Source organism: Chrysochloris asiatica, unplaced genomic scaffold, assembly GCF_000296735.1.
Source record: "Chrysochloris asiatica unplaced genomic scaffold, ChrAsi1.0 scaffold00051, whole genome shotgun sequence".
NCBI lineage: Eukaryota > Metazoa > Chordata > Mammalia > Afrosoricida > Chrysochloridae > Chrysochloris > Chrysochloris asiatica.
The window spans coordinates 16,242,116-16,264,691 of NW_006408569.1; the positions used below are offsets into that span (position 1 = coordinate 16,242,116).

At 39.1% G+C, this 22,576-nt stretch overlaps 2 protein-coding genes across 3 annotated transcripts in view; both read right to left on the minus strand.

Moving 5' to 3' along the window:
- GRIA3 (glutamate receptor, ionotropic, AMPA 3) overlaps positions 1-22,576 on the minus strand; it is a 491,170-nt gene that overhangs the window by 426,113 nt on the left and 42,481 nt on the right. The gene's annotated exons all lie outside the window — the stretch shown is intronic.
- Positions 11,990-18,343, minus strand: LOC102838073 (ubiquitin-conjugating enzyme E2 variant 1-like). Its single transcript, XM_006862854.1, has 2 exons — positions 18,294-18,343; positions 11,990-12,311 (listed from the first exon to the last, which is right to left on the minus strand). Exons 1-2 carry the CDS (start codon positions 18,341-18,343, stop codon positions 11,990-11,992), a joined length of 372 nt encoding a protein of 123 aa, XP_006862916.1.

The window sequence follows — 22,576 nt, forward strand, 5'->3', positions numbered from 1 at the left end:
TCTTCCACTCACCAGGAGACCAACACGGTTATCAGCAAGCTTACATGCCTGCTCATGTGTTCCTTTTGAGTTTCAGTCTTGGAGGGGGATTTTTCTTGAAGGGACTTGATTGCTTGCCTTGATGGCTCCCCAGACCTGTGAATTGTTCTTGTAGTAGCCAGTCAGACTACCATTTTTGTTTTGGATTTTTCCTGCTGGTCTTTCTTTCAAGAAGCATCTTCTATTCCTCTAGCTATTACAAGCTGGTCTGTTTGTCTTCTCAAGTAGGAATGCCCCACTTCAGAAGGTTCTGGATAGGGCTCAGGATTCCACCTTAGATCCTATTGACTACAAAGGCTTCACAGGAAGGTTATTTCACTGGGAAGATTCTAGAACCCCTTTTAGGTGTTTCAATCAGTTATAGGCTGAAGATGGGATTACAAGCTTTCTGTAACCATGTTTCCCAATATTCCTTTCTAACCCATTCAATTATCTATTTTGCAGTAGTGGGCAAAGGAAACCAATATTCATAATATCCAGGTGTGGCACTGTGGGTTAATGCACCAGACTGCAAAGCCATTTGAACTGCAAGGTCGGCAGTCAAGTATCTTAACATTATTTCCCCTCCTTTACCCATTCAGACTATGCCTCAATCACTGTATCATGGAGCTCTGTTGTTCCAAGGTTGAGCATACATCACTATTTATCTCTGTTCCATTTAGCCCATGCAAACCTGCCTCTGTGTTTCCCTATCTACCTTGTTCTTCCATGCCCCTCCCACTTCTTGTATGTATTGCCCTCTCCAACACCTGAACTATGGTGTGTATATTCCCTACCCTGTGCTCTACTGTCCCCTCCCTCCCTGCTCCCCTGCCCCCATAACCAACAAATAATTATTTTTTCCTTTTATTATGGGTATCTTTTCTTAAGCTTTTACAGTAATGGTCCTATGCAGTATTTCTCCTTTTGTAAATAATTTCACTCAGTATAATGTCCACAAGGTTCATCCATGTTATGTGGTGGCTTACAGCTTTCCTGTTATTCTTCAAGGTAGCATAATATTCCATTGCATGTATATACCAAAGTTTGTTTATCCATTCTTCCATTGATGGGCACTTAGGCTGTCTCCATCTTTTTGCTATTGTGAATAGTGCTGCTATGAACACTGGTTTGCATGTATCTACTTGTTGGTCCTTTTTTCATGATTTTGAGTTTTGTTTCACATTTTTCTCCCACTCTATCCAGGACCTTCTAATGTGATTCCTTTAAGAGCAGTTGGTAGTGGTAGTGGGGCACCACCTAGTTCTTCTGGTCTCAGAATTGTGGAGACTAATGTTTGCATGATCCATTAGACTAATTGCCATCAGGCATCTTCAATTTTCATCACTATACTTTCCTCTGGCTAGGAAGAGACCAATAGTTGTACCACAAATGGCTGCTCACAAGCTTTTAAGACTCCAGTTGTTGCTCACTAAAGTAGGAAGTAGAACATAGTCTTTGTGGACTATGTTATGCCAATAGACCTTAGTATTCTCTGAAACTATGGTCCTGAGCCCCCAGGCCCAGTGACTCATTACTTCAAGTACTTTGGTAATGTCAAAGAAGCTTTCGTAATTTCCTCCTCTGTATGCTCTATCATTTATGGATGCATTTTCAGAAAATATAAGTTGTTGTTATTGTTATTGTGTGCCATAGAGTTGGTTCCAACTAATCACAACCTTGTATAGGGTTTCCAAGAGCAGCTGATGGGCTTGAACTGCTGACCTTGTGGCTAGCAGTCCAGTGTTATCCTATAGCACCACACCAGAGTTTCCATGTACAAGTCTCCTCTGTTAAACCTATAAATAGTTTGTGGGTATGTTGTTGTTGTTAAGTGCTTTTGAGTCTGTTCTGACTCATAGTGACCCTGTATAAGATTTCAGAGGAGCAACTGATGGGTTTGAATTGCCAATCTTGTGGTTAGCAGGCTGGTGGTTATCCTACAGCATCACACCCGGACTCCATTAGTGGGTATACTCCCACTAATAGATGCTCTTTTGAAAGTAGACTAGTGGTGGTGGTGGTGGTAGCTGTGTGCTGTTAAATTGGTTCTTACTCATAGTGACCCTGAATAGGGTTTCCAAAGCGGTAAATCTTTTTACAGGAGCAGAAAAACTCATCTTTCTCCCACGGAGCAACTGGTAGATTTGAACTACTGACCTTGTGGTTAGCAACCCAGCTCATAATCCATTAAGCTACCAGGGCTCCTTTGGAAGTACTTTATGAGACCTTTATTCTGAAGTGCCTCAGGGTAGACTTGAAAAACGAACCTTTTGGTTAGAAGCTGAGTGCATTACCTATTTGTACAACCCAGGGATTCTATAAAACCTAGGTAATCTAAGTACCAGGTGTTTGTCCCATCCACAGCTGCTAGATTTAGAAAAGATGTCCACTTATCATCATTATCTGCTTCTATCTAGCAAAGTGATTCCCTGATCCTGACTCACTCCCAAGTGCCAGACACACAGGCAAATGCCATGGATAGACCTTCCAAGTTACAAACTTTCTTATTTAGCTCCTTGGGAGCAATATAAGGTTTGGGAAACTTCTAAGCAGGCTTTTGTTTATTTATTTATTTTCTGTCATATTATGGGTTGTCTTTTTGTATTTCTTCCTCACAGTGTGATAATATGATCAATTTTCTTAACTCCTTGTATTTTCTCCCCACTCTACCAGCAATGGTATCACAAAGTAGCAGTTTATAATGTACTGGAAATAATCCAGACAAAGTTCTCATATCCAGTATTCCACATTAGGAAGTCTCTTGGTGGATTCTCCAGGAATATTTCTGCTTCAGGTGTGCCTTCTTTAGAAAACTTTCTTCACATATAGTCTTTGGAGTAAAGGTACTCTGATACTAGGGGCCAGATGTTTAATTATTCAATGTATAACACTGTTTATCATGACAAGCTATGGATAACAATGTGAAGAATGGATAGTCCAGAACACTTAACTGTGCTCATGAGGAACCTGTACATAAAACAAAAGGTAATTGTTGGAACAGAACAAGGGATGGCTTAAAATCAGGAAATGTGTGTGCCAGGGTTGTATTCTTTTGCCATACTTATTCAATCTGTACTCTGAGCAAATAATCTGAGAAACTGGATTATATGAAGAAGAGCATGGCATCAGGATTAGTGGAAGACTCATTAACAACTTGTGATATGCAGATAATAGAACCTTGCTTGCCCAAAGTGAAAAGAACTTAAAATACTGAACTTAAAAGACTTCAGTATAGATTGCACTCAAACAGAAACAAAACAAAAATCCTCAAAATTGAACCAATAAATAGCATCATGATAAATGGAGAAAAGATTGAATTTGTTAAAGACTTCATTTTGCTCAAATCCACTATCAACATTCATGGAAGCAGCAGTCAAGAAATCAAACATATTGCATCAGGTAAATCTGCTGCGAAAGACTCCTTTAAAGTGTTCACGAGCAAAAATGTCAGTTTGAGGACTAAGGTGCACCTGACCCAAGCCATGGCATTTCCAATCACCTCATATGCATGTGAAAGTTTGACAGTAAATAAGGAAGACCACAGAAGATTGATGCATTTGAGTTATGGTGTTGGAGAAGAATATTAAAAGTGCCACGGACTGCCAGAAACAAATCTGTGTTGGAAGAAGTACAGCCAGGATGCTCTCGTACTTTGGATATATTATCAGGAGGGACCAGTCCCTGGAGAAGGACATCATGCTAGGTAAAGAGAAGAGTAGGTAAAAAAGAGGAAGACAATCAAAGAAATGGATTAGCACAGGGGCAGCAGCAATGGACTCAAGCATAACAATGGTTGTGAGAATGGTGCAGGACTGGACAATGTTTCCGTCCTTTGTGCTATGAGTCAAAACTGACTCAATGGAACCTAACAGCAACAACAACAACCCTACTAGGGGCCACACTAACTCACAAATGTTGTTGTTAAGTGCCGTTGAGTTGGTTCTAACTCATAGCGACCTATGTAGGGTTTCCAAGGACAGACTGGTATATTTGAACAGCCAACCTTGTGATTCAAACTGACCTTGTGGTCCAGTGTTTTATCCCATAGTGCTACACTAGAACTTTGTTCCAACTCATTCAAACTCACCAGCTGCTCTTTGGAAATCCTATACAGGGTTGCTATGTTCCAAGGAGTGGCTGGTGAGTTTGAACTGCCAACCTTGTGGCTGAGTGCTTATTCTACAGTGCCACACCAGGATTCCAAATAGCCAGCATTAATTCAGGAATAGCAATAGATACATGTTATTGTGAAACAATAAGACAGAGCAGTACTGAGGAAACATGTCACCACTGTGAAAGGCAATGAAATATTGGGGAAGGTCTGAGGAATGCGGGCCTGTTGGGGGAGGAGCTGAAGTGGGTAGGAAATGCCTGATCAGCAGGCATCAGTGTGGGGGTCTTGGGTGCTTTGTGAAGGAGAAGGTGTTAAAAATGGGATAACGGGCATGTCAAGGATAAATGTGGTCAACTTTCTTTTGTTGATGCTGAGAAAAGATGGTCTTTCTGTTGCTTCTTTCCCCAACTCTCTTCTCCTTTATCAGAATGTTCCAAGTTTCTTACAGAGATTTTTCTTTGGCTGCCTTATTAGAGGCCTGGCTCTGGAGACTGGCTGGGTTTCCTCAATTCTCCTGACTCATCCTGCAGGCTTGCTGTCCTCTCTAGCAACCTTCTGAGGACCTAGAGCTCACAGCCTTGACTTTGCTGGCTCAGGGAGGTCTTTGATGAGGGGGAGTTTGCAGCTGGCCTGTGCTGTGGTTTTGTTGGCTTTGCAAGATCTGAGCAGTATTTGTTCTTCTGGGGGACTGGGAGGGAAAGGCATTACAGAAATGTCCATGGTCCCTGTCAGCACCTTTTGCCCTTTGGCAATATCAGCTAGTCAGTGCCGAAAGGTTATTTGAGTAGTTAGATATAGGAATGAAGCTCAGCTGTCCAGTGGATGGTAGGCTGAGTAGTGGAGAGTGTAAACCCCACTTATGCTTTCCTTTCAGATGGCTTACATGCATTCTGTATAATTACATTACAATAAATAGTTTACAGTATTTATTCAGTTATAGCTCTTCAATGTAATCTCTTTCTATATGCATTTCTGGAAGAAAATCAGGAAAAACTGTTTGTTTAATGTCATCCTTCCCTGATCACTCTTTTTCCTACTTACAAACAGCACCTGAGCTATTCATAGCTGCTGTTGTGTGCCATGAAGTTGCTTCTGACTTATAGGACCCTATAGAACAGAGTAGAACTACCCAATATGGTTTCCTAGAGTCCTGGTAGCATAGTGTTACGAACATCAAGATCAGTAGTTCAAATCCACCAGCTGCTCTATGGGAAAAGATAAGGCTTTCTGCTCCCATAAAGATTTATAGCCTTGGAAACCCTGAACAGGGTAGCTATGAGTTGGAACAGATTTGATGGCACACAGCAGCAGCAATATTTACTGATGGAGCCCTGGTAGTGCAGGAGTTAAACACATGGTTGCTAATAGAAAGGTCAGTGGTTCAAACCCACTATCTCCTCCACAGGACCAAGATGTGGTTGTCTGCTCTTATAAAGATTTACAGCCTTAAAAACCTTATGGGGCGGCTCTACTCTGCCCTATAGGGTTGCTATAAGTTGGAACTGACTCGATGGTAACTGGTAATCTTTTTGGGAGCAGATTGCTAGGTCTTTTCACCCATGGAGCAGCTGATGGATTTGAACCACTGACATTTCTGTTAGCAACCAAGCATTTAAACATTGTGCTGCCAGGGTTCCTCTGCTATTCATCGGGACTTCTTTTAATGTGATGTGCTTTCTCTTCATGATGATGGTAGTTTGGTAAAGAGATATGTAGAAGGGGCAAGAAATTATTGGCCTAGTCTGCACTTTGTCCTCTAGTTCTGCCTCGCAACCACTTTCCCCCTCTCTTGGCTCTGGGGTTGCAGGTGCCAACCTTGCCCATCCTGAATGCCCTGCTCTATGTGGGAAGTGGTGCAGGTGGAGCGAGATACAGCAACAGCTGGCTGTCATTTGTCCCCCTGACCAGAGAAGCTGAAGACCCAGAAGGAAGCATTAATAGAAAAGAAAATGTTCTATGCATACATAACTTGTACCTCATGGACAAAGAATGAAGGATTGCCAAACTAGAAAAAGAAATGTTAGGAGAGCCATATTCCAATTAGTTTGACTACTGATTGTCATACAACTCTGGCAGAATCAATGTTTGAAAAAGCAAGAACCTCCAACTCTGCTGACAGGTTGCTGAGGTAGAGCTGGCTAGGGACCTGATGCTCACTTATTTTGCTCTCATCAACCTTTTCCATCATAGAGAAAAATGAACAGCAACCTGAGAAGAGAATGATGTGAGTGGATGTGGTATTTATCTGTTTGTTTGGTGCTAACTTTTTTTTTTATTATTTTCATGTGCTTTAGAGGTTTGCCTTCATCAATGTTTTTCCTCCTAAAGGGTAGAGGCCACTTCTGCTTGACCGGCTTTGTCCTACATGTAATACAGCACCAGGCACAAAGTGCACAGCAGTCTGTGACTAGGTTTGTCCTGGCTGCTGGAACCAAGCCTGGAACTGCAGCCCTGGGTTAGGTCAGTGCTTGTTTTTTTCTGGGTAAAAATGACATTGGGTGTCCTTGGACTCTGCTTTAACTTAGTCATAATGCATTTTGAATGAGTTTGGTTTGCCTCTATGGCTAACTGCATCTCTTTGCCTGGCTCCCAGAAAAAGACTTCTTATTTTTTGCTCCACTAAACACACTAGGAAGGAGCACTGGTAGCACAGAGAATTAAGTGTTGGGCTGATAACTGCAAGGCCAGCGGTTCAAACCCATCAGCCTTTCCACAGGAGAAAGATGAAGCAGCCTCCTCCCTTAAAGATTTATAGCCTCAAAAACCCTAGGAAATACTTCTATTCTGTCCTATAGGGTTGTAATGAATCCAAGTCAACTCAATGGCAGTGGGTTTGGTTTTTGGTTTTAGGCACACTAGGTATTTTCATTACTATGCCATCAGCAACTTGAGGGTGGAACTTTTCTTTCTTTTTTTTTTTTTCATCTCAGTGTACCCCAGTGCATGGTGACATTTAGCTAATCAAATTGAATTGAGACCTTGCACTTTACCTTGTATTGCTGACATGTGGGCTCATTAAAGGAAACTTTATCCTTGGAAGATAATCAGTCCAAACCAAACCAAATCCACTGCCATCGAGTTGATTCCAACTCATAGTGACCTTATAACAGGGTTTCTGAGATTGTACCACTGTGACATCAACTTAATTATTGCAGGAGCATAGGACACTTTGCTGTTGATTTTGAAGTAGCTATTCATACTGTGGAGTTCTGGTGTGGCACTATAGGATAAACACTGGAATGCTATCTGCACTTAACAAAACAACAACAAATTCATGCTGTGAGATAAGCATTGGGCTACTAACCTAGTGGTTCAAACCCACCAGCTGCTGTGTGGGAGAAAAAAGAGGCTATAACAGGGGAAGAGGTTAAGGAGAGAAGGATAGACAAAGAAGAAACATTTTTTTTGAGCTTCCTGTTTATAACAGATACTTTTCATGTATTCATTGAATTCTCACACTGGCTCTCTGAGGTGTTATTGTTAAGTGCCTTTGAGTCAGTTACGACTCATAGCAACACTGTATAGGGTTTCCGAGGAGGAGCTAGTGGGTCTGAATTGCCAACATTGTGGTTTGCTGATCTTACAGTGCCATACCAGGAGTCCAGGGTCTCTGAGGTAGGGATAATCATTTTCATTTTACATATAAGAAAAATGGCAGCTTGCCCCCCACCCACACTGGCCAGATAGTGAAACATCAAATGTTAAAATGTGGTCACCCGGTAGATTCCATCTTTGATTTTTTTTTTTTTTTTTTGGAAGTATTTAGTTAGCCTTGCTAGTGTAGCTTAAAAGATTTACCTTGACTGACACCTTTAAGACAACCACCAATTCTTCTAGTATGGCCTATAGCTTTGGACCACCTAGAGAGTTGTTCAAAACACAGATTCCTGCAGTAACTCTACAGGTTTGAGGTAGGGCCCTAAATCTATAGACTGATGCATAGCAGAATATCTTAAAGTGTATGTCAGGAGGTTTTCCTTCTAACGGGTAGGAAATGTTGTTGTCTAGTACTATCAAGTTAGTTCTGACTCATAGCAACCCTGTATATGGTTACCAATATATATGGTGTGTTTGAACCACCTATCTTGTGGTTCAAACTGACCTTGCAGTCCAGTGCTTATCCTACAGCACCACACTAGGTAAGAAATAGATTTTGTTAACTCTTGAGATAAGAAAAAGAAATCAATTTCTTTACTGCAAAGCCTTCTTGGAGTCCTTAACAGGCTCATGGGCATTGTGAATCTTCAAGAGGTGGTGATACAGTGGCGGAATTGTCTCATGATGGAGCCCGTTAATCCAAGGAGTATCTCATGTCTGTAATAGTGCCTGCTACATGGGAGCACTTTACTAATTACTATTTATTATGGAGGCTAATAATTCTTGCTTTTAGATTTGATCTCTGTTGTGAGAATGGAAATATGGCTCAACTTCATTATTTAGGGCTCAATTGAAGTAAGATGATTTTAATTAAAGTCTGAATTATAGAATATGTTTTTAGTAAACATTGAGCTTAATATAGGGATTGTCACAGGCCAAAGGAAGGCTGCTGAAATATTTTACATGAACGTGTTACAGATCCTATGTCCTTTATGATGAGTAGATAAGAATGATATGAACTAATCTTTACCTTCTGTTTATGGAGAAGTGTTTCTAAGGTACTTTAAAAATGTGTGATAAGCATCTTGTTAATGTTGTTGTTGTTGTTAGGTGCCATCAAGTCAGTACCGACTCATAGTGACCCTATGTACAACAGAACGAAACACTGCCCGGTCCTGGGCCAACTTCACAATTGTTGCCACACTTGAGCCCATTGATGCTGCCACTTTGCCAGTCCATCTTGCTTGGGGTTCCTCTTTTTCTCTGACCCTTTACCCTACCAAATATGATATCCTTCTCTAGTGACTTATTAATTAACTCAAAAAACCCTTCTCTCCAAGTATAGGGTAAAGATCAATTCCGCTTACATGTGTCTGAGCATGCCAAATTCAAAAGTAGGAGGGCCTGAATGAAAAGGTCCCTATGTGGCACAATTTGTTAATAACTGAAAGGTGAGTAGTTCAGAGCTACCCAGCAGTGTTGTGGAAGAAATGCCTGGTGATCCACTTTTGAAAATCAGTCATTAAAGGCCCTATGGAACACAGTTCTACTTCATGGGATCGCCATGAAGTAGAACAGATTTAATGGTACCTTTTATGCTGTTGGTAAGGCCTGAGAAAGGAGAGTTTCTATTGCTCTGCACGGTGCCTCTCAAACTACTGTGTATACAAGTTATCTGAGACCCTTGTTAAAATGCAGATTTATATGTCTTGCTCTCAGAGTTTAGGGCTGGGAATCTGCATTTTTAACAGTTGCTTCAAAAGATTCTGATGAGAAATGCTGATGGAGTTTTTTTTTGTTTGTTTGTTTGGAGAGTCTATCCAAGCTTTCAGACCTCTGAGGGTACAGGGATTAGCTTCTTCCCCTGTACCAAGGGGGAGATCTGGATCTAATGGCATGGAAGAGTTACTTAATCATCTAAGAAGAAGCTGCCCTGTTGCATGAAGACAAATCTGGATCACTCTGATTTAAATGTTTATTTTTCCATTATTTGGTCTGAAAAGATTTCTGGGATCTTTTCAATCTCTTTCCAGTCTCTGCTTTGAACACTAAAAGTGATCAGAATGCTGTAACTGTGTCCCTTAGTATGAAAAACTACATACATACAGGAGAAATGGAATTTATTGTTGGCATTGATTTTGGAATTAACTTTCATGACTAAGGTTTTAGTTCCAAAAAATCAAAATATGGAATTTATTATTAAACTAAAATTTCCCCCTCCCTTACTGGTTTGATTTTTGTTTCATAGTGGAAAGAGTATGGATTTTGGAATCAGACCAATACTAGATTCACATTCCAGCTCTACCCTCACGAGTAGTGTGATCTTGGGTAAATTTCTTAAATTCTTTGAACCTCTCTTCCTTATATCTGTAACCTCTCATGAGGTTGATTGGAATTTTAAATGAAACAACATATGTAAAGTACCTGGTCTAGTTCCTGGCACATGGTTGACACTTACTAAATATTAATACTTCATTTGTTGTTGTGAAGTGCCATTGAGTCAGTTCCAACCCATAGTGACCCTGTATAGGGTTTCCAAGGAGCAGCTGATGAGTTTGAACTGCCAACCTTGTAGTTCAAACGGCTTTGCAGTCTGGTGCATTAACCCACAGTGCCACACCAGGACTCCCAATACTCCTCCATAGGAACCATCAGATTTAATTCTAAATGTGTTTTTGCATCTACAGGTTATTTTTTTCAGAGCAAAATAGTCTACAGACTTCCCTCTTCCCCCCTCCCCCCCCCACACACCTCCTTTTGTTGGTTTGGGTTATTGTTTGCAAAATGGAATTAATAATAATATCTAAGCCATAGATTTGTTTGTTAATATGGATTTAAATAACATAATACTTGACTGCCTCTGTGAATAACTGCCTCCTTTGCCATGAGGTCAAAAGAACTAGATGGTGCCTGGCTACCATTAGTGAACATTTGGGTAAAAGATTCTATAGGAGAATCCTGGTCAGATGGGGTGGGGGATGTGGAACAGAATTCCAAATTATGATGGAATTGAAAAATTTTGGAGTCATTGAGACTGGATGACCCCTTAAAACTATTTCCCTAAAGAAACATTTAAACTTTACCAAAACTATACCCCGAAGTCACTGCCAAACCAAATGATTGTTTACTTTAATTAATAAAGAATGTTTTCCCTGAGTATTGTGCTCTTTTAAAGAATTATTTGTATGTGATCAAATTTTTAAGAGCAACCCGAATATTAGATGGGAAGCTCAGGGCACAGTGAGTTTGTGTTCATGATGGGAAAGGAGATAGAGAAAAATGTCACAATTGAAGAATGTAATCAATGTTACTGAATGTACATAGAAATTGTTGAGCTGGTCTATGCTTTGTTATACTATTTTCACCAAAAAAATATATACAAGTAAATGGCATAATACATATAAAAGTATTTGGCAAATAATTACCTGGCACAAGATGAGAGGTCATTGTTAGTAGCTTTCATTACTAACCATTATACATTGTTACTAACCATCATCCTTTCTTTGACACTGGGAGTACAGTGACTCTGTAAGATAAGGACTGCACTGCAAACCACAAGTTTGGTGGTTTGAGCCCACCAGCTGCTCTTTAGGAGAAAGATGATTCTGCTCCCAGATTTACAGCCTCGGAAACCTTATACAGGGTCACTATGAGTTGGAACTGACTTGATAGCACTTAACAACAACAACGGATCTCTTTGATACTGCAAAATTTCCCCAAACTTATAGAATAAATGATGTTACCTTTGAATTAAAGACTTTTAGGATGATTTCTTGTGTTTATAAAATGTTATAAGTAATTACTAATTTGTACCAGAAACTTAAATATAACTTTTGGCATGTAACAGCAAACTCTTTGTCACTGGCACCATACCACCTGGGACTCTTGATAAATTGGCATTTTGTCAAACCAATTTAAACGTGAAGTTATGGCAATGCAACATAGTAAACATTACTTCTAGGGGTAGTCTCTTAAAAGTCCTAAAGATGAAGATGTTTCTACAGAATTTCAAAATGAGGTACCACAATACTCCTTTTTTTTTTTTTTTTGTTATAGCACAACTAATGTATTTCAAATAGACACAAAATTAGTATCATTTACAGTATCTTAAGATAACTTGCCCTTAAATGGGAGCTTCCTTTCCAGTACATTGAGATCTACAAGACGTATCTAGAAATTTTACTAGTGTGGAAAATGAACACTGCATAAATCGAATGAGGGTGGGGACAGGGGAGGGCCTGTGGTTTTTCTTTTTGATTAATTGCTGTAACACTGTCCTTCAGGTGGTTGAGGGAGTTTCATATTTTTAGACATCATTAGTTGCCGAAGCTCTTGCAGGAGAACTTTGATGCTATATGAATCCTGCCATTTTGCTAGCACTAATATGGCTCTTGGGTCCACCACTCCATTAGAACTATTAACTCCATTCATATTAATTTTTGTTACAAATCTTACAAAGGGGGGTGCTTCTGGGTATTTAGGTCCACATTCTATTTTAAGGCTGTATATCCGGTTTTCATAAATTGTCCCAGCCCGTGGTGGCTGCCATCTTGCATTGCTGTCGCTTGAAGGCCAGCCCCTTCTTCACCCACAATACTCCTTTTAAGAACAGAAAGTTGGGATTTTGAATTTGAAAATAAAGGTAAATACAAGGAAGTCCTGGTGCGGTGCTGCAGGATAATGTACTGGACCTCAAGGTCAGTCTGAGCCTCAAGGTTGGTGGTTCAAATCCTCCAGCTGCTCCTCAGAAACCCTACACAGATTTGCTATGAGTTGGAGTCAATTCAACAGCACTTAACAACAACAAGGTATCAAGACTACTTGAGTTTGTAGGATTTTTAGTATTTTAGATAACAATTCTGGCAATGTTTACTCTAAAAATAATCTAGATGATTTTCTTTACCCATAGACCTAAGGATCAGTTTTACCTAGAGCAGTCAATTATAGTCCAGTCATTCTATAGATGGTGCCTTTTACTAACTACAGACATCCTTCCAGGGCAAGGCTGAACCAGTCACAAAAGATAATTTAATGTACAGTGTATTTTTAGTTATGAGCAAATTTTATTATATTCTCACTCTTAAAAATTGGTTAACTTTATATGGCATATATAAGTGGTTCTCTAGTACAGGCAGTTCCTGGATTCAGAACAATTTCCATCCTGTAAGTCAAATTTGCATTTAAGTCAGAACAATTAGGTAAGATTCCCATCTGAAGTCAGTTAGTTCATCTTGTTGTCGTTGTTAAGTGCTGTAAAGTCGGTTCTGACTCATAGCGACCTGTATAGGGTTTCCAATGAGGGACTGGTGGGTTTTAACTGATGACCTCGTGGTTAGCAGTCCAGTGCTTACCCTACAGCCCCACACCAGGATTCCATATAGTGTACCTTTCTGTGCATAAAATATGTTAAGGAAACACTTCCAGATACACTAGAAACTAATTTAATATAATAATGCAATAATAATAATGTTTTGATGCTAGTTACTGAACTGGGGAAGGCATAATGGGAGCCTGCCAGTCAGTTTGCATATGGGGGGTAGGGTGGTATAGTGGTTAGGGTGCCCAGCTCTACAAGGCCAAGGAGACCCTCAGCATAGGTAGTGGCTGTAGTGGAGAGGTGTGGGGGGCCAAGGGCTGGCCAGAGAGTAGTCTGGCAAAAGAAGCCAGCATGAGTAGGTGGGTGGGGAAGAAATGGAAACAGGAGATGGGGGTAAAGAGGAGAAAGACAGGGTGGAGGACAGGTGGAATAAACTTCCTAAGGCACAGAGGGGCATAGGGCTGGCCAGGGAGGATAGCCATGGGAAGGGTGGGTGGTTGACTAGAGGTGATGGTCTCAGAGAGCAGAAATGTTCACAAACACAGAGGGGATGGTTGTGGTGCTGCAGAGGCTGCAAAGAGTAGGAACTGGAGTGGGAGGAACAGGAGGAGAAGGATGCAGCTATGGAGTGCAGGGCCAGTGAGTGTCTGGAGCTGTGATTAACCAGACAGCATCACACCATTTCCTTCTTGTGTGGACCCAGGGAACCAGGAGGGGGAGGGAAGGCTTTACAAGGGTTGGTTTGTAACTATGGGTTGTACAAAACCCACACCTATAATATGAATACCAAAGTCTATTAATTTGAGTACTCTAATATCTCATGGAGTTTTGGTATGGTGCTGTGGGTTAATGCGGTGGACTGCAAAGTTAGTGTGAACCACAAGGTTGGCAGTTCAAGCTTATCAGCCACTTTTCAGAAACCCTGTACAAGGTCGTTATGGGTTGGAAACAACTCAATGGCACTTAACAACAACAACAACAATCTCTTATACTACTTGAGAACAAAACTGTATGATATAATAAGAATCAGCATATCAAGCATTCAGGTGGTGAGGAAGAGAGATGAAGGAGGGGAGAAGAGAGAGAAAGGGGAGAGAGAAAGCAACAACTAACCATTGTCATATTATGTGCAAATTAACTGGTTTTAAGTTCTTGACAAAGATTTGAGAGTCTGTTGACTTATCCCTTGATTCTTTCCACTTTGGGCAAGTCACTGAATTTCTCTTGTTAGAACAGGGATGATAGTATATCATGCCTTGTTGAGACACTGACATGTTTATGTTCCATGGATCAAGAGAGCTCCTTTGTGTTCAAGGTCTTTCAAATTCAGATATTCTTTGGTGATAAACAAAACAAAACTTCAGCTACTCTTTTATGTGGCTTGCATTGGGAATAGTCTAAGAATCCTTATCCCCACTCCTAACTACTGCCTTAGCATTGATGGTCATTTTCAACTTTGTACCCTCAAAATTTGCTTTTTTGACCTTATCATTTCACACAATTCCACATTGCCAGTATTTTAATAAGGACAAGGGAAACTTCTTATCAGAAGATTTGTGGGATAGCTAATCTTTTACTCTGGGGTCTCATGCAGTTCTCCTAAAGATATCAAGTATAACACCTAAAGTGTGTGTGAAAGAAAACAATTAATAAAAATTGTATTGTAATATTATGTCCTTTTGATGTTTTCAAGTGATGTTACATGGACCCACAAAAGGATTCACTTAACCACTACAATCTATTTCTGTGTAATATATAAATTCAGTCTTAAACTGTCAAATATGTTATTTGTGGCTCTTTGTTTATGACTGTTGGTGAATTCTGGTTCTTATGGTTGGTCAGCATGCCTTCACTTACCTTACAAGGTTGTTGTTTCATTTTTAAAATATCCAAACTAGATGGAACAAGATCAATGACTTCTGACCCATATACATTTTTGAAATGCTAATATTAGGCATAAGCAATAGGATGTTGTTCTAGAATATAACGTGTAGGTATTTTCAATGTAAGTATAGTGTAGTACACCTTTAAAATGTATATACTTTTATATGAAGAAGAAAAACAAACAGATTACATATAAATTAGCAAAGATCCAGCTGATTTTGTACAATTAAATCAATTACTGAAACACTAAAGTAGACAGGAGTAGCTACAAAACCTAACATTAAAAAAAGTTATAATATATTGAAATATAAAAAAAAAAGATTTCAGATATATTTCATTGACTCAGAGCCATAGAATGTAGATATGGAAGGGACTTGAGACGAACCAAGAAAGTGCAGTGTCTGTAGAACCTAAGAAAAAAGAAACTGTCAAGAAAGAGTGACTAAATTTAATACAATCCCAATAAAAATCCCAACAACTGTCTTTACAGAAAAAGCAAAAAACAATCCTCAACTTTATATGGAATGGCAAGAGATCCCAAATAATTAATGCAATGTTGAAAGAGAAGAACAAAGTAGGTGGAATCACATGTCCTGATTTTAAACCATACTATACAGCTCCTGGAGTACTAGTGTGGAACTGTAGGATAAGCACTGGACTGCAAAATCAGTTTGAACTGGAAGGTTAAGTGGAAACCCGATACAGGGTCACTATGAGTTGGAATCAACTCAAAGACACTTAACAACAACATATAGCTCCTAGGATTCCTGGTGTGGCATTGTAGTATCAGTCAGCACTGGACTGTGAACCACAAGGTCTGCAGTTGAAACTCACCAGCTGCTCCTCAGAAACCCTATACAGGGTCACTATGATTCAGAACTAACACAATGGCACTTAACAACAACAACAAATACAACTACTAAGGAGCATTGGTAGTGTAGTAGATTATGAATTTGGCTGCTAATTTCAAGGGCAGCAATTTCAATCTACCAGTTGCTGGCCAGGAGAAAGATGAGGCTTTCTGATCCTGTAAAGATTTATAGCCTCAGAAACCCTATACAATATCACTAAGAATTTGAACCAACTTAGTGGCACACAGTCACCACCACCACCATATAGCACTGTAGGATAAGCACTGGATTGTTAACCACAAGGTCTGTAGTTCAAACACACCAGCTGCTCCTTGGAAACTCTGTACAGGTTCACTAGGAGTCGGTAGAAACTTGATGTTGTTGTTGTTATGTGCTGTGGAGTCAGTTCTGACTCATAGCAACCCTGTACAGGGTTTCTGAGGCTGTAAATCTTCACGGGAGCAGAAAGCCTCATCTTTCTCCCACAGGACAGCTGGTAGTTTGGAAGTGCTGACTGTGAGATTAGCAGCCCGATTTGTAACCACTATGCTACGAGAGCACCTTGAGAAACTTGATAGGGCTTAACAAAAGCAAATAAAGCTACAATAATCAAAACAGTAGACACATAGACCAATGGAATAGAACTGTTAGTCCTGAATAAGCCCAGATATCTATAATCAACTGATTTTTGATAGAGAAAGAAGAGTCTCTTCAATAAATGGCATTGGGAAAACTGGATTTCCACATGCAGAAAAATGAAATAGGATTCATGTCTTATACCATACACAAAAACAAAATCAAGATGTATTAGGGACCTAAATGTACAAACAAAAACCATAAAACTTTTAGACCTAGAACAAGCAGGAACAACACTGTCAGGCCTAGCATTTAACAATGGATTAACAAAAGCACAAAATGCAAAATACAAACTAAATGGTATGATTTGCTGAAGATAATACTGCTCTGCAAATCTTCACTCAATTCACAATAAAAATATTTTAAAAAAGACTTTACCAAAAGACAAGCTACCTATTGGGAGAATATTTTCAGAAACCACATATTTGACCAAAAAAAATAGATATGACGAAGGACTTGAATAGACATTCATGACAAAGGACTTTCAAATAACCACCAGGCACATGAAAACATGTTCCATGTCATTAGCCATCAGAGAGATGCATATCAAAACCACAATGAGATGCCATTTCATTTATATTAGGATAGCTAATGTAAAAACCAAAAAAGCCACAACCCTGAAAATAACAAATGTTGGTGAGGCTATGGGGAAATTGGAACCCTTATACATTGCTGGTGGGAACGCAAAATGGTACAGCCATTGTATGGCATTTCTTTAAAGTACTAAAAATAGAACTGCCATTGCTGTTGATAAGTGTCATGTGTCAGTTCTGATTCATAGCAACCTTGTATAGGGTTTCCAAGGCAAGGCTGGTGGATTTGAATCACCAACCTTGCAGTTAGCAGTCCAGTGCTTATCCTACAGTGCCACACCAGAACTCCAAAACTACTATATGACCCAGCAATTGCAGTCTTAGGTATATACCCAAAAGACTTGAAAGCAGAGACTCAAAGAGACTTGAATACCAAAAGGTAGAAACAACATAAATACGCATCAGTTGAAGAACAGATAAGCAAAATAGTATATAAATACAATGGAATACTAACTACTCAGTCGGTAGGAGAAATGAAGACTTGATACATGCTACAGTATGGCTGGATCTTGAAGACTTTATGCTGAGTCAGTCACAAAAGCATAAATATTGTATGACCCTCACTTATATAAAAAGATAAGAAAAGGCAAACTTTTGGCAAGATGGTGGACTACACAGATCCTCTACAACAAAGATGCAAGCAATCAGATGAAACATATACAGATGATAATCCTGGAACCCTGAGCTTCAAAAGAAAGGATAGAGAAGTAGATTGACCACTGAATAAGAGAAGAAGCTGAACTGGGGTGGAAAGAGAGGAGACAGACATGTGAACTGTCTGTTGGCCTGATGTGGTGTAGCCATCCTGAACTTTTGTGAGCAACAGCGTTTAATCTAGATGGCAACGTGACAGTGCAGATGCTCACAAGTGGCTGGCAATGAGAAATATTTGAGTCTTACTTGTTCCCCAGAATCATGGATAACCCCCACACTCCCCCATCCTTGCATAGCAGTGGCTCTGCCAGAGGTCAGAGTCATGCTGTTGTGAGTTGGGCACTGGGTGTATCACCCCCAAATCTGGAGGCATGTGAACTTCTTGTCAGACCAGAAGAATGCACAGTGCTAGTATCAGGCCAGCTCTGGACAAGTAGGAATTCCCACAGTCCACCACCCTGCTCCCAGCTGTCCTCTGGTTCTGAAAGAGTTCCTTCTGGGAACAAAGACCATGGCATCAGTGCCATTGAAATCTGCACAAACTACTTCAATTTTGTGCCCTGAACATAAACACCACCTAGGCCTATGGGAACTCCATGCCACCCTGTTACCCCTCCCCCCTCTACCTGGTAAGCTCCTTGGCTGGCAGAAGGTGACAACCCATACCAAATACCATGTCCCCTACAGTTTTCTCCTCTCTGAATCCAGCTCTTGTCCTAGTTTGTTCCTTTATTATTATTATTATCTTCTTCTCTCAACCTTCCCTTGTTTTTAATGCTTTCTTTTTTCTATTTTTTTCTTTTTTACCCTGCCATTCTTTCTTTATTTCTCTTAATTTTTCTTATTATTCTCTTATCTCTTTCACTTTTCCTTTTCCTCACCCTAGTTTTGTTTCATTGGATTTTTATCTTTTTTTTAATTTTCTATCCTCTTGTATTATTTTCCCTTCCCTTTTTTTCTCTTTTTAGTTATTATATTATTTATTCTTGCTGTTGCCTGCTGGGTTCTTTTTCTTCTGCATTATTTTAATTGTTTTGCTGTTGTTTTTTTGTCATTTTTTTCTCTTGCCCCATCTGAAAGGAGATAGCAACTGTACCCATACAGTCCAGCCACACCCATAACTCCTGAAGCCCCATACACTGAGCAGGAGCCACTACCAGTACCTGTACCACTAGATTGATAGAAAGCAGCCAATATCAGCCAAACCCACCCTGAACAGCAAACAGAGAATTGTGCACACACTTCCATTCTCTAGCACATTTAACAGGTGGTGAGTGCCTAACAATAAACCAACATACAGTAATCAATTAAATAGAAATACAATGACACCATGATGTCTCAGAGACAACAGACAATTTCAGTTCATGCAAAGAAACAAGACAGAGAGACTCAAACATGTGACCAATATGCCGAACCAGAAAATATTTCTGAGAAAGAACTGATATTGGAATTAACTGGTAGAGAACTTAAAAAAATCATAGTTACCTTCAGTGGATTGAAAGAAAGATCTAAAAAACTTTCGATGAAAGCAAGGAGAACACAGATAAAACTTTAAAAGAATTCAGGAAAACACTATAAGAACAAACTGATAAAATAGATAAAAAATTAGAAACCATACAAAAATATCAAATAGAAATCCAGAAGATTAATACAAGATGTCAGAAATGGATAATACATTGAAGGGGCAGAGAAGTAGAACTGAATCAATGGAAGTTCAACTCTGTGAGCTTAAAGACAAATCTCTCAATGTTAGTTTATTAGAAGAACAATTAGAAAAAAAAGAAGGAAAAAACCTGAAGAAAGGATAAGAATTATGTGGGACATCAACAAGAGGAATAATTTATGGGTGATCAGAATTCTAGAATAAGAGATACAAAGAAAAAATAAAAAGCACAGAGATAATTGTTAAAGAGATGATTGTTGGAAAAGAGCTTCCCTAACATCATGAAAGATGAGAAAATAAGCATTCAAGAAGCGGAATGATCCCAAACAGGATAAAGTCCAAAAGAAAAGCATGAAGACATGTTATAATCAAACTTTCCAAAAACAAAGATAAGGAAAGAACACTTAGAGCACCTCAGGAAAAATAAAGAGTTACCTTTCAAGGAAAACCAATAGGACTAAGCACTGATTTCTCAGCAGAAACCATGCAGGCAAGAAAGCAATGGGATGATACATATAGAATTCTGAAAGAAAATATTGTCAGCCAAAAATCATATAATCAGTAAAATGTCTGTCAAAATTAGGACATTTCCAGATAAACAGAAGCTAAAGGAGAAACAGATGCAAATATCCATTAATAATCAAAACATGGACTATGCAAAATATGAATCTAGGAATATTAGAAAATGTAAAAAATGAAATGCATAAAGATTGATATCTTAGGCATTGGTGACCTGAAATGGACTGGTATTGGCTGGCCATTTTGAATCTGACAATCACATGGTTTACTATGCCAGGAATGAAAAATTGAACAGGAATGGCATCACAGTCATCATCAAAATGAGCATTTCAAGATCTATCTTAAAGTATAATGCTGTCTATGATAGGATATTATATAATGCTGTCTATGCTAGGATATTATCCATATGCCTACAAGGAAGACCAGTTAATACCACTGTTATTCAAATTTATGCACCAACCACTAAGACAGTGATGATGAAATTGAAGAATTCGATTTCTTCTATCTGAAATGGATCAAACATGTATTGATGTATTGATAATTACTGGTGATTGAAATACAAGAGTTAGAAACAATGAAGAAGGATCAGTAGTTTAAAATTATGGTGTTGGTGATAGAACATATGCTGGAGATCGCATGGTAGAATTTTCAAGACCAATGACTTATTCGTTACAAATTCCTTTTTAAAACAACATAAAAGAGGACTATACACACAGAATTCACCAGATGTAATACACAGAAGTCAAATTAACTACATGTGTGGAAAGAGATTGTGGAAAAGCTCCATATTATCATGTGGAACTGACCATGAATTGCTCATATGCAAGTTTAGGCTGAAGCTGAAGAAAATTAAAGCAAGTCCATGAGAGCCAAAATATGACTTGGAATATATGCCACCTGAATTTTGAGACCATCTCAAGAACAGATTTGATGCATTAGGTACTAATGACCAGAGAAATTGTTACTAAGTGCTATTGAGTTGGTTCCGACTCATAGCCACCTTTATAGGGTTTCCTTGGAGCAGCTGGTGGGCTTGAATTGCCAACCTTGAGGCTCAAACTGACCTTGTGGTCTAGTGCATTATCCTGCAGCTAAGGACATCATACAGGAAGAAAGAAAAAAAGTCATTAAAAAGGCAGGAAGGAAAGAAAAGGCCAAAGTGGATATCATAAGAGACTAAAACTTACCCTTGAGTGTAGAGAAACTCAAACAACTGGAAGAAATGATGAAGTAAAAGAACTGAGCAGAACATTTCAAAGGGCAGCTTGAGATGACAAAATGAAATATCATAGTGAAATGTGCAAATACAAGACGTTAGAAAACCAAAAGGGAGGAACACATTCAGCATTTCTCAAGCTGAAAGAACTGAAGAAAAATTTCAAGCCTTGACTTACAATATTGAAGGATTCTCTGGGCAAAATATTGAATGATATAGAAAGCATAAACAGAAGATGGAAAGAATACAGTCACTAAACCAAAAAGAAATGGTTGATGTTCAACCATTTGAAGAGGTAGCATATGATCAAGAGCCAATATTGGCAAAGGATCTCGGAATTGATTGAATACAAACTGAAATCTTTCAACAATCTGATGTACCACTGGATGCATTCACTCATGTATGCCAAGAAATTTGGAAGACAGCTACCTGGCTAACTGTTGGGAGGAAATCCATATTTATGCCCATTCCAAAGAGAGGTGACCGTTTGGAATGTGAAAATTATCAGACAATTTCATTAATATCACATGCAAATAAATTTTGCTAAAGATAATTCAAAAATGGTTGCAAAAGTACATTGACAGGGACCTGCCAGAGGTTCAAGTTGGATTCAGACAAGGATGTGTAATAATGGGATGCCATTGCTAATGTCAGATGGATCTTGGCTGAAAAATTTATTGACTACACAAAGGCTTTCAACTCTGTGGGTTATGACAAGCTATGGAAAACATTGCCAAGAATGAGTATTCCAGAACACTTAGTTTTGTTCATGAGGAACCTGTACTTAGACCAAGAAGATGCAGTCAATCGAAAAAAAGAAGGGAACAGTGGTTGGTTTAAAATCAGGAAAGGTGTGCATCAGGGTTGTATTCTTTTACCATACATATTCAATCTGTATGCTGAGCAAATTATCTGTGAAGCTGTATTATATGTAGAAGAACATAGCATCAGGGTTGGAGGAAGATTCATTAACAACCTGTGGTATGCAGATGATACAATCATACATGCTGAAAGGGAAGAGGACTTAAAATAGTTATTGATAAAGATCAACAACCACAACCTTTGGTATGGGTTGCACTTCAATGTCAAGAAAACAAAAATCCTCACAACGCCAATAAATAGCATCCATATAAATGGAGAAAATATTGAAGTTGTCTATGACTTCATTTTGTTTGGATCTACAATCAATACTCATGGAAGCAGCAGTCATGAAATCAAACAGTGTACTTCATTAGGCAAATCTGCTGCACAAGACTTCTTTAAAATGTTCAAGAGCAAAGATGTGAGTTTGAGGACTAAGGTACACCTGACCTAAGCCATGTTATTTTCAGTAGCTTCATATGCATTTTAAATTTGAACCATGAATAAGGAAGACCTTAGAAGAACTGATGCATTTGAGTTAAGGTATTGGAGAAGAATATTAGAAGTACCATGTACTGCTAAAAGAATGAACATTTCTGTGTTGAAAGAAGTACAGTCCTTAGAAGCCTGGGTGGCCAGACTTTATCTCT

Bases quoted from the DNA above. Each gene is read 5' to 3' on its own strand.
- LOC102838073 (XM_006862854.1), bottom strand. From the start codon at position 18,343: ATGGTATTTGGTATGGGTTGTCACCTTCTGCCAGCCAAGGAGCTTACC. The intron at 12,312-18,293 runs GTAGAGGGGGGA...TGGGTGAAGAAG, and splicing joins CCAGCCAAGGAGCTTACCAG to GGGCTGGCCTTCAAGCGACA.